At 39.9% G+C, this 16019-nt stretch overlaps 1 protein-coding gene across 2 annotated transcripts in view; it reads right to left on the bottom strand.

Annotated features, from left to right (window-relative positions):
- The window catches only part of PPP1R12A (protein phosphatase 1 regulatory subunit 12A), a 170245-nt gene that overhangs the window by 104459 nt on the left and 49767 nt on the right, over positions 1–16019 (bottom strand). The window contains exon 2 of one of the 2 annotated variants that reach the window (XM_061639655.1): positions 11221–11351. The exons of the other annotated variant lie outside the window; for it this stretch is intronic. Coding sequence (XP_061495639.1) covers positions 11221–11351 — 131 coding nt within the window. The remainder of the gene's footprint in view (positions 1–11220; positions 11352–16019) is intronic. 2 annotated transcript variants of the gene reach the window in all.

Raw genomic sequence — 16019 nt, 5'->3', positions numbered from 1 at the left:
TTCATTCCCCGCTAGCAAATATTTTCATTAAAAGCCAACCTATTCTACATGGCACAACTTATCTGTCTCTCCTGGCCTAATGCATGCAGGGACTGCAAAGAACCTCCGTTTCCACTGTGTTCACAGTCCAATTTCTGCATATGTTGCTTATACTGCCATGTTCTTGCTAAGAGTCCATTTCAAAATGAGGTTCTAGATTGGAGGAGCCATGAAGCAAGGCCTATTGCCCACTCCCTAATTCCGTTCTCCAAACATATACAGAGTCAAAACAAAAAGCAAATATTCTTCTGGCCACACAACATGGGAGGCAGAAACTTTCTCCCCAGGTAACTTCAAACATATCTTAATCAAGAAAGCAGCTTTAGAATCAGTAAAAGGGCAGATCTCCACCCACATGGTTCAACTGAAGCCTTGGAAATCACAGTGACTGTAGGAAGAAGGTGCAGAGTGACCAGACCTCCTCCTGGTAACAATAACTATTTTCATTTTAATAACTCAGCAGAAGGCGACAAGAATATGCAAAACCTGCTACTTAGGACTGTCAGAGCCATAGAAAAGGTGTGGCCAACTATTTAATTTGGCAGAAATACAAAGGAAATGAAGCATTAGTTGTAACTCAAGTATCAATTAGAAGTAACTGCCTTGAGTCTCACATGTCTCAAGATTTTTAACTTTTTACAAATAAGGCAGCCAGATCCAGTGGGCCACAAAACTATTCTTGATAAACACAACTTCTATCACAATGTTAAACCCATTAAAACGTTCAGTATTAGGGTACATCGGAAGGCAGAGAAAAGATTTTATGTCACAGTGGCATCTTAGCCATATCATGCTATACACCAGATGACAGTTCAAGTAGCTATCTTGAGTGCCTATTCCAACCATGAACAAAATATTTATCTTGCAACACCAAGGTCTTAAAACAGGTGGTGTGATCTGTGGCCTGTCAGATACTGTTGGACTCCAACTCCCATCAACCTTAGCTAGGATAGCCAGTGGTAAGGGACGATGGGACTTTTAATCCAACAACATCTGGAGGGCCACAGATTAACTGTACATGTCTTATAAGATCAGCTAGCCTATCTTTTTTTTTAAAAAAATGAAGGAAGCATAAAAAATAATAGATTCATCCCAAGAATGAAGCTGGACCAATATGGCATAAAACAGATGGTCAGATTCACAAAACCTTTGGCAAGCATTGAGAAAATGTGGTATGCTAGCAATATATGATGTTTAACAGTTACAGGAATGCTGCAAGACAAACAAGCTAGAGGCACGTCACCACACCCCGAGCAGGTACCAATAAGTATGGAGTTGATGTCTTAATCCTTGGCCAAGCCAACTTCATTCTTGCAATTCCTAATAGATGTATTCGGCCATAAACAAAATTATTGGTTTAAGCTCAGTGTTGTCATCCCACAGCTGGGATATGAGCTAAACTTACTAACTGGAAACCTTGTGTCAGATTTACATACAGCCTGGATCAGTAAGTTCACCAACTTCAATTCCAACAAAAATCTGAGACCAGAAAATGAAAAGTGTTCAACTGAGAAAAAATGATTGGAATTATCTAAAGTAAATTAATCCAAACCTAAGTACAAATATATTTTCATCCAACATTATTTTTCTTCTGTGGATGACTGCAATTTCCTCAAATTTATTTGTTCATTTTAGACTATAAAGAAGCAAAATCTGACTGTGCTCTCCTTAAAGGCTATTATGTGTAATTTGGCTTAGGTCCAGGCTATCTGTCAGACCGTATCTCCCTATATGAACCTGCCCGGGCCCTGAGATCTTCAGGAGAGACCCTTCTCACGATCCCAACACCTTCACAAGTGCGACTGGTGGGGACACGAGATAGGGCCTTTTCGGTGGCTGCCCCTAGGCTCTGGAACTCCCTCCCTAGGGAGGCAAGAATGGCCTCCTCTGTGCAGTCTTTCCGTCGAGAGCTAAAGACTTTTTTCTTCCGGCAGGCCTTTGGAACTGAAGGTTTTAAGGGTAGTGACCAAAGAGGATGCTGTATGTTATTGTTTTGCCTGTATGCTCCTAAACTGGGTTGCAGTATTTTAAGAGTAATTGGTTTTAACATCTTAATAGTTTAATCCTGTTTTAATGCTGATTTTATATGTTTATATGTTTTATATTTTTATAGGTTCTTAATGATGTGTACTTGTTTTTATCTGGAAGCCGCCTTGAGTTCCAGTTTGGAAAAAGGGTGGGGTATAAATAAAGATGATGATGATGATGATGATGATGATGATGATGATAATGATAATGATAATGATAATGATAATGATAATGATAATGATAATGATAATGATAATGATAATGATAATGATAATGATAATGATAATGATAATAATAATAATAATAATAATTTGAACAGTTCTTTCCTTCTTTTTAGCAAGAATTTAAATTTGTAAAATTTATTTTAATTAATATGTACATAACTAGCTAAAGGCCCAACAAGTCTGACAGGCAAGGGATGAAAGAGTTTTAAACTTTTCTCCAACCCATCTACCTGCCAGCGCTTACTATGCTGAGCTCCTAACCCTCCTTGGACATCACTGACAGTATTACCTGAACAATTCAGCAATAGGCCTAAGTTTTCAAAAGATGGACCACCTCCTGCTCCAATACCCTGAACTGCCTATTCAAATTCTGCATCCAGAAAGAAGGTGCAGTGCACCACAATCTTTCTCCCTTCTTTGCCAATTTCAGAAAAGTGGAATTGGAAACATATCCCCTCCTTTGCATCTCTACAAGGCGTTGAAGAGAAGAGGACAGGCACTGCTTCCTCATGCAGTCCCTGCTCATAGTGAATTGCTTCACAAGGTCATGATGAGCATGTTTTGCATCCACTACAACATTGTCTCCAAATGCAGCATTTTACATTTCCTACACCATTTCTCTTCCTGCAGACCTCCAAGATGAGTAACAACCATTTACTAAGATAGGAGAAAGTAAATGAATAGGTACTATTTAGTGCAGGAATTGGGAATCTTTGGCCCTCTGGGTGTTGTTGTCACTGAAACCAGTGGTCAGGTACAATGGGAGCTGAAGTTCAACAACATCTGGAGAGCCACAAGTTCCCCACATCTAATTTAGTGGTATAGGAGAAGGCATGATGTGAAGTAATCTGAAACAGCAAACTTGCTGAAGCTAAGCAAAATTAATTCATGTTATTGCCTGGAAGGGGGATCCCCTGGGAAGCATGTAAACCACCTTCTTTTATCTAGAGGAGGACCAAGATGAATGATTTTTTTTAATAAAAATAAGTTTCTGATGGGACTTGTCCCATTGATTGTGATTTTTCTTTTTCTTTTTCTTTTGGAAGGATACTCAGTCGGAGTTGGAAGCAATTTTGGGTGGAGCTGGAGTCGGTAGAAATGTACTGACTCCAACCTCAAAATAAAATTAGTATTTTAATATTAATATTAATTTATTAATATTAATACATGAATATACACTTGCCATTTATGAAGGAGTCAGAGTCAGAGTCAGACAGTAGAAAAATTAATATACATTTGCCATTTATGAAGGAGTCGGACAGTAGAAAAACAGAGGAGTCCGAGTCGAAGGTTTGACATACCGACTCCACAGCCCTGATACTCAGACCAAGTTATAACCCCATGCTCTGCATGTTACACAATAAAGGTGAATAGCCTATGCAAATTTACATACCCCATGGGTCTTTAAACAAGGATAGTTCCAAACATCATATTAGCAGCTCAAAGACAATACTAATTACCCTAAGGCCTGCTTTTGCACCTGGCCTGATAATCCTATAAAAAATCAAAATTACTTCTACAGCACCTTGTAGAGTAAAATGTTTTACAATATTTATCCAACCAGGCATAAATTCAGCAATATGGGTAGGCTCACCTAAGAGAATCTGACTAACCTTTCACAAATGGTCTTCAGGCCAAATCCACCTCCAATGGGCTTCATACGCCTAGTATATATTTATTTTATTTGTCAGTAGGTTTGTATGCTAAACAATCAACGATAAACACACAATCAACAAAGTATCTAGACAATTATCATAGTCCATAAACAGCATAAGAGTATATGCCTGTACAGTTATACACAACACCTGATGGACTGATGCATCTTAAGGAGGTGTTTGACCAAAGTGCTAATGGTGCTTGCTTAACGTTAATAGGCAAGAAGATCCACAACCTAGGTGTAGACACATTACACCCTATTTCTTATGGAACCAAGAGACGGAAAATAAAACCTTGCCTTTGACTTGGAAGTATATAAGCAGCCAGCGTACAGTCCTTAAGCTGGCACAAAAAAAATTCCAATGCAATAAAAGTAATTGTATTTATTGGTAAAGCGGTGGTAACGCAGCCGAAGCTCTCCTCATGGCCAGAGTTCGATTCCAATGGAAGGAGGAAGTCAAATCTCCGGTAAAAGGGGTCGAGGTCCACTCAGCCTTCCATCCATCCGTGGTCGGTAAAATGAGTACCTGGCATATGCTGGGGGGTAAAGAAAGGCCGGGGACGGAACTGGCAATCCCACCCCATATATATGGTCTGCCTAGTAAAGGTCGCAAGACGTCACCCTAAGAGTCGGAAACGACTCGCACTACAAGTGTGGGGATACCTTTACCTTTATGAGGGTCCCTAACTCAGATTCTCAAAGAGGTCTGCGACCCAAAAAAGCTTAAGAACCACTGTCTCAAGCAGAGATGGAAACAGAGATGTAAAGCTTGCATCAGCAGCTGGGCTACTGCATTCTGCATTAGCTGCAGCTTTCAGATCAAAACACAAAGGAAGCCCCACACAGAGCACAGTGCAGTGCTCTAGTTTTAAGGTTCCAAGCACCTGAATCACAGTGGTCAAGCTATCCAATCAAGGAATGGCTTCAGATGTCTAACCAGAACTATTACAACTTCAGTCACATCACAGGGAGGACAAATGAAATAGGAAATGTTTATAGAAGGTATCCTATCTACCAAGATAAAGCTGGATACAGGAATCCCCAGGCTGCGAACATACTCCATCACAGGAAGTGTGATCCCATCCAGGCATTTTGCCTATGTCCTGGGCACAGAGGCCACTTCCACATAGTGCTTTCGTCTTAGGGGGATTCAAGCTCAGTTTAGCAGGCCTCGTTTAGCGCACTAAATGCATCCAGGGACTGGTTTAGGTCTTGCATAGCATCATCTAATTTCGATGAAACCAAAAAGCAGAGCTAAGTGTCAGACACTGCCCCAAACTCTAACTGCTTTCAATGGCTTCATATAGCAGCGTGGATAAAAAACAGCCCTTTAAAAAAAAAATTTTTTTTTAATCGGATTTTTAAAAATCATTATTTAAAAAACCTTAATAGTATATTTCTCTCTCATTCAGTTCAATCTTATTACAAACCTGCTAAACCTACACTTACAATCTCTTTAAAATGAATTAATCACTCTATCACACTCAAACACTTGAGTTACCTGCCAATTAAACATGGGCATTCATTTCAGTTTTTCATTTCATAAAAATGGCTCTGCCAGCAAAACTACAAATTCTTGCTTCTTGGAAATTCTGGACTTTCCATTTCTGTTTCTCTGATTAAAGTTACATGTGCAAGACACAGGCTGGATGGGAATGGGACTGTTATTCTGAGCTTATGTGGTGGTGGAGCTGGGCCACACACGGCAAAGGAATTAGGACACAGACAAAACAGAAAAGGATGGCTGGAAGCAGAGCAGAAAGGAACAGTGGAGAGGACTGGAAAGAAAAAAGGGAAGACATTATAGTATATACACAGCTTCCAGTTCCTATATTCCCCCACACTTTTGCCACAGAAGAACTGTCATGACTTCTGGGCGTACAAGAGACCCTATCTGGGAATATTTTTAAGAAATTCCTTCCCTGGGCAAAAAAGAAGGAATTCAACATGCAGGAAAACTGGTATTTCTGTTTCAGTCTATGAAACAACAAGAGTGGAAGTGTGGATGTTTAAATTAGTTGTCATTTGTTAGTTGTCATTTAAAGAGCAGTCTGTTTAGTGTTGTAATGATTTGCCTGCTAAGAGTTAGTAAAATTTGGAAGTTAAAAACAAGAGTTTAAGGACAGCCATCAGCCAGCAACCCAGAAGACTGTTGTAACTGTAATGTTAAAACATTTATGTAACTTTCATGTAACATTAAAAGTTTAGTTAAATAAAATGTTATTGCATTTGTGATTTATTTATTCGACTTATTAGTCGCTTATCTGGCTGAATTGTCAGCCACTCTAAGCGACGTACAAAGCAGAACATGTAAACATCAAAACATTAAGAGACTAACAATAAAAACTAACAATAACGTAAAAGCTAAAAAACAGGAACAGCAAACCAAAAGCATTCATCTTCCTGGTAAAGGACAGTCCCCAGAAAAATGTCACTAAGAGCAGGGTGGGGGGCAAGGCAGGTGGAAATGCTTGCCCCTTGATGGTCCCAGCACAGTCTCATCCCTGCAGCAGCACGACTCAGCCTGCAGCTCCTCCTGATAAGGCCCAAGCAGAGGGGTGGGGCAAGACAGGTGGAAATGCTTGCCCCTTGATGGTCCCAGCACAGTCTCATCCCAGCAGCATAACTTCTGCAAAGGCAAGATTTGCCTCACTGGCATTTAAGTTGTTAAAGTGCTTTATTCAACAGAGTCTTCTGTCTTACTTTTGCTATGATTTAGTTCTTACCATTCCTAATATACAGCTATTGTATCTGCAGCCTGACATAGGTAATATTATGTACCATATCCCTAAATTAATAAACATCAAGTTATCTAAACATAAAGTGTACCCTCCCTGTAAAATGCTATGATGTATAAATTAACATGTTTTAGTAATCAGATTTGCACCACTGTTTAAGAAATATGTGAACTATTAAACTATTAAAGCTTTTTTTAAAAAAAATAATATTTTTAAAGATGCTTTGTTTTAATATATTTTAAAGTCTGTTTTTATGATGTCAATGTGTTTTTAGTGCTTTTGTTTGCCGCCCTGGGCTCCTACTGGGAGGAAGGGCAGGATATAAATCAAGTAATAAATAAACTATAAGTAACAAACTTGATTTAAATTGCCTTGATTTAAAATCAATCCACCCTGTCATATAGATGTCAAAAAGCACTTTGTGCCCTGCATTACACCATCATGTAAGCCAATGAGAGCTCTCTCAGTGCTACTCTCTGGACATGACACTGCAGATAGTAGGATCAGTACTACTGCAGTATAATGCCTCCAACTCACAGAGTCAGTCCAGGTGGATACCATGGGCAACAGTATCAAAAGTCAGAGACAGATAAGGAGGAGAGCGCTCTCACATCCCATGTTAAAGATTATTATTCCTTGACAGTAATTTGATTTTATATATACACATATAAATAAAAATATGTGTATTTGCATCTGTAGATTACATATGTACACATGCAGACATATGTATCTGTACACATGTGCATGTACACACAATATATACATATACTGTGCATACCTTCAAGACTGGAATGTTAAATTTGTCAAACATGTACTGTTTTTCAAATGAAATATTTTGGGAGAAAAGGGCAGAAACTATATTAAGAAATTATACATGGCATGAGTCCAGCAGTGTCAACTTATAAAATGCAATCCATGAGTTATATTTACAACCAAAGTAAGTGAAGCTATTATAAAACCGTATACTTTTCACACAAATTAAAGTGGTAGTTGAATTTGCATATATTATCTCAAATAAGGGGTCAAAGCAGTGAAGAGACTTGATTCCCCCATCAGGGAGTCATGTTTTCTACTACAAAATGTTCTGAGATGTACATGTTCATTGGGGCTGTGCACAGACACCCCCACTTATCCATTTCATGGCTCCAACCAGAGGAGGGGGCATTAGGCCATCCCGCCCTGAGTCGACCCAGGAACCACCCACCTGAATCAGACCCATTCCTTAATAAGTTGGGGGGCATGTGCCAAATAGCACCCCCACCCCTGGAGGATGGCTGTCTCTGCTCATGAGCTGCAACTGCCTCTTCTTCCTGCCTGATGACCCACACCCTGATAGCTGTGGGTTGCTCTGGGTCATCAAATCTGACTCATAGCAACCCATGGCTGTCAGAACCTAACTCAGCCTAGGCCCTAAAATGTCCTAATGGGCCCAATTTGGCTTGGGCCTCAGCTGAATCCACCACACAACCCTAATGTTCAGAATTATTATTATTTTATTATTATTATTTGTTTCATTTATAGACCGCCCATAGCGAGTGGCTCTCTGGGCGGTGTACAAAAAGGTTAAAATACAAAATATCAACAATAAAATCAGACAACAAACAATAAACACAAGCAGCAACTAAAGAAAAAAAGAAAAAATAAAAAAATTAAATTATAACATAAACGCTTAAAATGCCTGGGAGCGTAGCCAGGTCTTAACCTGGCGCCGAAAAGATAGAAGCGTAGGCGCCAGGCGTATTTCTTTGGGGAGGCTGTTCCACAGTTCGGGGGCCACCACAGAAAAGGCCCTAGATCGAGTAACTGTCCTCCGGGCTTCTCGATGGGTTGGTACCCGGAGGAGGGCCTTAGATGCTGAGCGAAGTGACCGGGTAGGTTCATAGCGGGAGAGGCGTTCCACAAGATATTGCGGTCCCACGCCGTGTAAGGCTTTATAGGTCAAAACCAGCACCTTGAATCTGGCTCAGAAACAAATAGGTAGCCAGTGCAAACGGGCCAGAACAGGTGTTATATGTGCTGACCGGCTGGTCCTCGTCAGCAGTCTGGCTGCTGCGTTTTGCACTAGCTGAAGCTTCCGAACTGTCTTCAAGGGCAGCCCTACGTAGAGCGCATTACAGTAATCCAGCCTAGAAGTTACCAGAGCATGAACAACTGAGGCGAGGTCATCCCTGTCCAGATAGGGGCGTAGCTGGGCTACCAACCGAAGGTGGTAGAACGCATTCCTTGCCACCGAGGCCACTTGCGCCTCAAGAGACAAGGAAGGATCGAAAAGAACTCCCAGACTACGAACCTGTTCCTTCAAGGGAGTGTGACCCCATCTAGAACAGGGTGAACATCCACCATCTGGGCAGGGGAGGCACTCACCAACAGTGTCTCAGTCTTGTCTGGATTGAGTCTCAGTTTATTAGCTCTCATCCAGTCCATTATCGCGGTCAGGCAATGATTCAGCACATCCACAGACTCACCTGTAGAAGATGAAAAGGAGAAATAGAGCTGCGTGTCATCAGCGTACTAGTGGCAACGCACTCCAAAACTCCTGATGACGGCACCCAGAGGCTGCATGTAGATGTTAAAAAGCATGGGGGACAAAATCGACCCCTGAGGGACTCCACAATGGAGAGTCCAAGGTGTCGAGCAATGTTCCCCAAGTACTACCTTCTGGCGACGATCCGCCAAGTAGGAGCGGAACCACTGCCAAGCAGTGCCTCCAACTCCCAACTCCGCGAGTCTCCCCAGAAGGATACCATGGTCGATGGTATCAAACGCCACTGAGAGATCAAGGAGAATCAACAGAGTCACACTCCCTCTGTCCCTCTCCCGACAGAGGTCATCGTACAGGGCGACCAAGGCTGTTTCAGTGCCAAAACCAGGCCTAAAACCGGATTGAAACGGATCCAGATAATCGGTCTCATCCAAGAGCACCTGGAGCTGACTGGCAACCACCCGCTCCAGAACCTTGCCCAAAAAGGGGATATTTGCCACCGGTCTATAATTGTTCAAGTTATCTGGGTCTAAGGAAGGTTTCTTCAAAAGAGGTCTCACTACTGCCTCCTTGAGGCTACTAGGGACTACTCCCTCACTCAAGGAGGCATTTATCACTTCCTTGGCCCAGCCGGTGGTACCAGTCCTGCTAGCCTTGACCAGCCAAGATGGACAAGGATCTAGAGCAGACGTGGTCGCCCGCACCATTCCAAGCACCTTGTCCACTTCCTCAAGCTGCACCAACTGAAACTCATCCAATAATGAAAGACAAGACCGTGTTCTGGACACTTCAATGGATTCATCTGTCGTAACATCAGAGTCTAGGTCCCTACGGATGCATGCGATTTTATTTTGGAAGTGCCCTGCAATGTCGTTACAGCAAGCTTCAGATGTTTCAATGGTATCTTGAGGACCAGAATGTAAGAGTCCTCGTACAACCCTAAAAAGCTCTGCTGGGCGGCAGAGAGATGTCTTGATAGAGGCAGCGAAGTAGGACTTCTTCGCCGCCCTTACCGCTTTTATGTACAACTTAGTAGAGGCACTTACCAAAGCATAATTGCATCCGTCTGGAGTTCATCTCCATCTGCACTCCAGCCTCCTTCTCTCTTGCTTCATCACTCTCAGCTCCGGGGTATACCACGGAGCTGTATTAGTACTATTTATTCAATAGAATCACACATTTATTCTACTGTAACAAACAACATGTCCTTAAATCTTAGCAAAGCCACTGGCAAATAACTTTTACAGCCTCAGTCCTACATCAGGGGCAGAACAAATGAGATAGGAAAAGCATCAATTTACTCAAGTACCCCTTAAAAGCAGGTTCGGCTGCCACAGGAAAAAATTACTGAAATTTCCAGCTGCTAAAATGCCATCCTAGTTAATATGCTGGCTCTAACAGTATTCTGATAAGTACTGCAGAGTCAAAAATAATACAGCTAGTACTGCTTCCTTTTAAGGGCAAACAGGATCTTAAGTTACTATATGTAATGCAAGAGGTGTCAATGTATAGTCTGGCCAGGTTTAGTTTTCTCAAGCCCAAAGTTCTTCCTCATAAGGATGCCCAACACATCAAACTGGGAGGTTAAAGATTGAAGACGGCAATCTTTTAAAGACATAGCCACCCTGTTTGTAAACTTCCCATGAAAATTCTATGAACATCCCAAGTTAAAGTCAAACTTTAGTCAAGCACTTGTTCATCCTAGTTATGATTAAACATCAACAAAAGATCTGGTGCAGCAATGTTCACTATTTGACAGAGAAACAAAAGGCACAGGCCTCAAAGCAAGTATCAATCACTCATTTCTATAATACATTCAGATATAGGACTTTGCTACAAGTTGATTAACAAATCCAGACTGCCCCAAATTTCAAATCCACCATTCAAAATAATTTTGTTATAAAGGGTGAGAAGACTGCATTTTTCTTGATGTTATAGAAAAACTCAAGGTACTCCTGGTGTTAACAAGCTTCCTATTAGCACATGTTGCATCAAAAATCTACTAAACATTAAAGAAGGTTATGTTAAATATGGGGGGCAGGGAATCCTTACTCTGCTATATCAAGATATCCACAGGAAGCAGCTGCATGTAGAGGTATCCAGCCTTCATTATCAGGTTGATTAATATTGGCTCCATTTTCCACCAGAAATTTCACCATATCTATGTTATCATCTATGCAAGCCTATAAACAGAAGAAACAAGTGTTAAAGTTGTGAAACCAATTGACCAAATGCCACTCTATGACAACAGACCCACCCCCAACAACCTATCATGCAGCCAAAGAGGCAGCAATAAACAGTCCTTCCACATGTTCAGAATGATTCATGCTACACGAATTAGCCCATCATTTTCTTTAATTTGTTCTGCATAAATATAAAAAAAAATCCATTTCCAGTTCAGCTGAGCCACCAGCAACTTGTCCCTCCCTTCATGACAAAATGTTCTTCTTATACAATCGGTGGATTTCTTCTCTGCCAGCTCACTGACAGCCTTAGAAGGACAGAAGACAATGCAGAGGGAATGTCCCCTCTTTGTGATATATACAAAACAGTGAAGCTAAAGTATCCAGACATATACAGCCTTTCCACACATCCTATTCCATTACGACTCTTCTCTGCACTGTTAGCCTAATACTCTTCACGTTTTGACAGTGGAAGGAGCAAAACAGATCCTGTAGAATATCTAAAAGAAAGATGTTCTGACTTGAAGTCAGCACAGTGCTAAGAGAACACACACATCACAAGGTATTGTAGCAAAGAAGTAGCAGCCAACAGCAAATAAAGCCTCTAGTTCACAACTGTGCACAGACCCAGTTTCCTTCAGGGTGTAGTTCAGTTTTAAGTTTTATCTATAAAACCATGAGTGCTTGGGTACCTGATTATTTCTCCATGGGAATTAACATCAGATTTGGTGTTCTTAAAAGTAGTAAGATTCCATCTCTGAAAACCCACATTTTATGCAGGTATCCAGATATACTTAGCAAATGCTGTAGAAGTCTCTCTTTTTAAGCTGACTTCTATTATATGTGTATCTAGAAGACAGCTTTCACTGGCCTGGTTCACATATCACAGTAAGTCACAGCTTGTCAATGTGAACAATGGCTTAATTATGAATATGCTTTCCTCTGCCATGTAGGTCCCCACACAGTGGCTTCTGCCCCAACCCGACCCCACGCAGACAGCTCAAACAATGGCTTATTCAAATCCAAGCTATTTGTTTTTCAAACAAACAACAGGCATTAAGCCAAAAATAAACCAAAAACAAACCTTGGTTTATTCCTGGCTTACTATTCATGGTTTCTTTGAAACAAGTCCAGGTTTAAATTGGTTTAAACAAAACAAACCATACTACAGCTTGTTTGAGCTGTGTGGGTGCCATGCACAAGGGGAGATGCTGTGCGGGTGCCATGCACAAGGGGAGAAGCTGTGCAGGGACCCATGTGGCAGAAGGGGAAGCACATTCATGATTAAACCATGGTTGAAGACAAACAGTGGCTTACTGTGACATGTAAAACTAATTTTGTTCTATTCTGTATATTTTTTGCATACTTACCAGTAGACTTTGCACAGATAAGTTTTAAAATTTAGAACAGTAATTTACAGGCATGGAAACAGTAGACTATACAAAAAGGCATTGTTCACTCTATGCACATAGTTCAACCACAGCAAGATCAGACTGTTTTGTCAGTTCAGGCCTGAATGGTTGCTTTTGTAAAAGTAAAAACATATGATCAACAATCTTATGTCAGTACTGTTACTTTCTAATCTTAATCCCCTTCAGAACTCCAACAAGGCACCTCAGTTGAAGGCTATGATCCTCATCAGAACATATCATATACCCTGCAAACTGTGATATAAATGTCTAAATCAAGAACACCCGAGCACTTCAAAGACACAGAACTGAAGCTACTAGTAGGGTGGAGAAACTTTGAACAGTGCTAACTAATCAGAGAATGTATTCATTTTTATGCCTAATTCTTAAACACATTTTTGTACCTGATTTATAAGGTGAACTTTCATTTAAATGCAATTATGTTGAGTTTTTAGTAAGAAGGAATAACTTAGTTACTAGGACAGAATTCAAGACACCATGCCAAATTATAGATTGCGATAAACACAGTTTGAATTTCCAAAAATGCAAGAGGCAAAATCATGGATTTAGACCTGTTCATCTGATTTCCTTTTCCATTTGTTCATCTCCATTAGAGATGTTGAAGGCCTGGAAAAAACTCAGAAAAATCAGGGAAAAGGTTTTGGGGGAAGGGGTGTTTCCTGAAGCCTTGTGTTTTTTTCTGAAAAATTTGAAAAATTGAAAAAAATGAAGAAAAATGGATTATGGAATGTTTTATTTTAGCATAATGAATAAAAGGTTTCACTGAATCTTCCCCCCCCCTTTTTCCCTCAGTTCTTTTTATGGGAATGGATGCTTTAGGTCTGCTTGACATTGTGGAGGACTATCGGAGACATAATTTTCTTTGTTATTAATGTTGATGGTTTCTTTCTTTTTTTAATTGTTTTTTGCCTGCTCCACATAAACTGGCAAAACGAAAGAGGTTCCTTACAGTTTAGGTGTTCTTTACAGTCCAGGATCTTATACATCCATTTGTTACAAAAAAAGTAAAAATTTAAAAAAGTAAATTCAATTTGTAATAATTGTTTGAATAAAATGTACTTTTAATATACCAAATGCGATAATTTTATGCCAAACCAACTTGTACATAATTACCTTTGATGTTCCTGAAGCAACAAAATGACTTTCAATCTGTAAGGAGTGCTAATATTACATTTTTTTCCATTTTTCCAAAACTTTGTTTTTTTCTGGAAAAAAACAGGGGGAAATTGTTTTTTCCCATGGCTTCATAATTTCCAGAAATTTTACATCTCTAATCTCCATACATTTTAAGTTCCACTATCATCTCCAGTAGCCTCTGGAAGTAGAGTTATGGCCATAACAATGATTTGTCAATTCAGTACAAACTGCAGTATGCAAACTCGTTTCAAATAATGGTTTCCAATTACAATCAATCACAAACCATAATTTGTCAATTCAGACATCACAATTGACTCATAGTCTGAACTGAGACTAGATGTTACAAAGCAGTTTGTTTGCACGTTTAAAATATGTAAAGAAGAAACATACTGGGAGCATATTCTTAAATCACTTAAACACTGGTAAAAGAATTAAAAGATTACACATGCAGTACATGAAATGACATACAACTAACCGGCTAAAAAAATCTGGCCAAATTTGGTTAGGGTCATTGGACAAAGAAGTTTCCATGCACCCCTTTCTCCTCAGTATGTACACATCCCCAATTGGGTTGTCTTTGCAATTTTACAAAACTGATTCCACACATAATAAAATGGTCTACCAGTTGAGTATTTTAATTTCTTTAGGAAGGCAATTTTTAAAACATGAAAAGAAACTGAAAGCAGTCAACGAGACAAAACACAGCTTTATATTCTGTTATATTCCTTTTATAAGGTCTTTTATTTTAGATGTTTATAAAATCCAGTGAATATCCACAACAATGATTAAAATTATTTCATGTTTCTAAACCACAGAATATGGTGAAATAAAAAATAAAGCAGGCAAGAACCACTGATCCACAGATTACACTAATAGGAACAGAACTAACAAAGGTTTAACAGAGCTTTAAAAGAAAAGTTCTGAACTATTTTAAGTATCAAGATCATTACAAGAACTATATTTATTATTTACTTATTCAATTTATATCCTGCCCTTCCTCCCAAAGTATATATCCCAGTATAACAAAAAGGCATAATAATAATGTGATAACTTTAGTTATCCCATCTTTTTAAGATGTTTTAGTGTCTTGTCCTTTGTTTACTGCCCTGGGCTTCTTCTGAGAGGAAGGGTGGGATAGAAGTGTAACAAAAAATAAATTTCTCCTGCACCTACTCCCCAGCTTCAAATGTTGACTGACAAGGCAAGAATTCTCAGTGTCTGCAGTTTAAGTTAGTTTTGACAGAAATCATGGGAGGTAGCAATGAAACAATGAGTTAGTACTTGTCTGGCATGATGATGTTAGCTATCTTACTGTAAAATAAGCTGATGCAAGTGTGACTTCCTGTTGAAACTAAGGTGCCACACAGCAAGATGCAGAAAAAGAGCAATTGGTCACTGCTTTTCTGCTGGTGGTGGGGGTGTTGTAGAACTGCTGTTGCAATGAATAACGTACAAGAAGGAGCCTTGCTTTTGCATTCCTGCACAAAGGTACTAAAGTGGGAAGAGGCAGCTGTACACTATAGCAACAGGTTGCCTCCAAGTTTCTTGTCGTATGGAGCAACTCACACAACAAGCTATGATGTTTTCTGGGAATTGTGGTAGCGGAGATGAAGGACTGGTTGCAACAGCAATGGCCTGGTTCCAATCTTCAAAACGCAACTCTTTAGCAAGTCATATCTGTATTGGTGCGACACTAACAACTAAAAACTGAAGGTAAAATTAGAGACTGCAGAACGACATGAGAGCTTTGATAACTTTGTCATTCCTCAAATGACCCAAGCAAAAAAGGGACAATGTACTGGGCATTATGATGCCTATATAGACACGATATAGTCTTATTTGGCTATTTGCTGACATTATTAAAGGCAATAAAATCATGGTAATACTACCTATACCAATCAATCAATCAACTTTATTGCGTGTAGCCATAGGCCTTTGCAAGGTACAAAACGAATAAAACAACCAAGTAAACTCCGTGGGAGCTGAGGGGGATACAATATTATAGCGAACACGTATCTGTAGGAGACTTGATGAAACTTGCCCTCAGCTTTCTAGTGGCTAGGGCGAAGTTGGCCACTGCAACTGTTACTTGTTTATATTT

Source organism: Rhineura floridana, chromosome 8, assembly GCF_030035675.1.
Source record: "Rhineura floridana isolate rRhiFlo1 chromosome 8, rRhiFlo1.hap2, whole genome shotgun sequence".
Classification (NCBI taxonomy): domain Eukaryota; kingdom Metazoa; phylum Chordata; class Lepidosauria; order Squamata; family Rhineuridae; genus Rhineura; species Rhineura floridana.
This window is presented reverse-complemented; position numbering and strand designations above follow the sequence as displayed.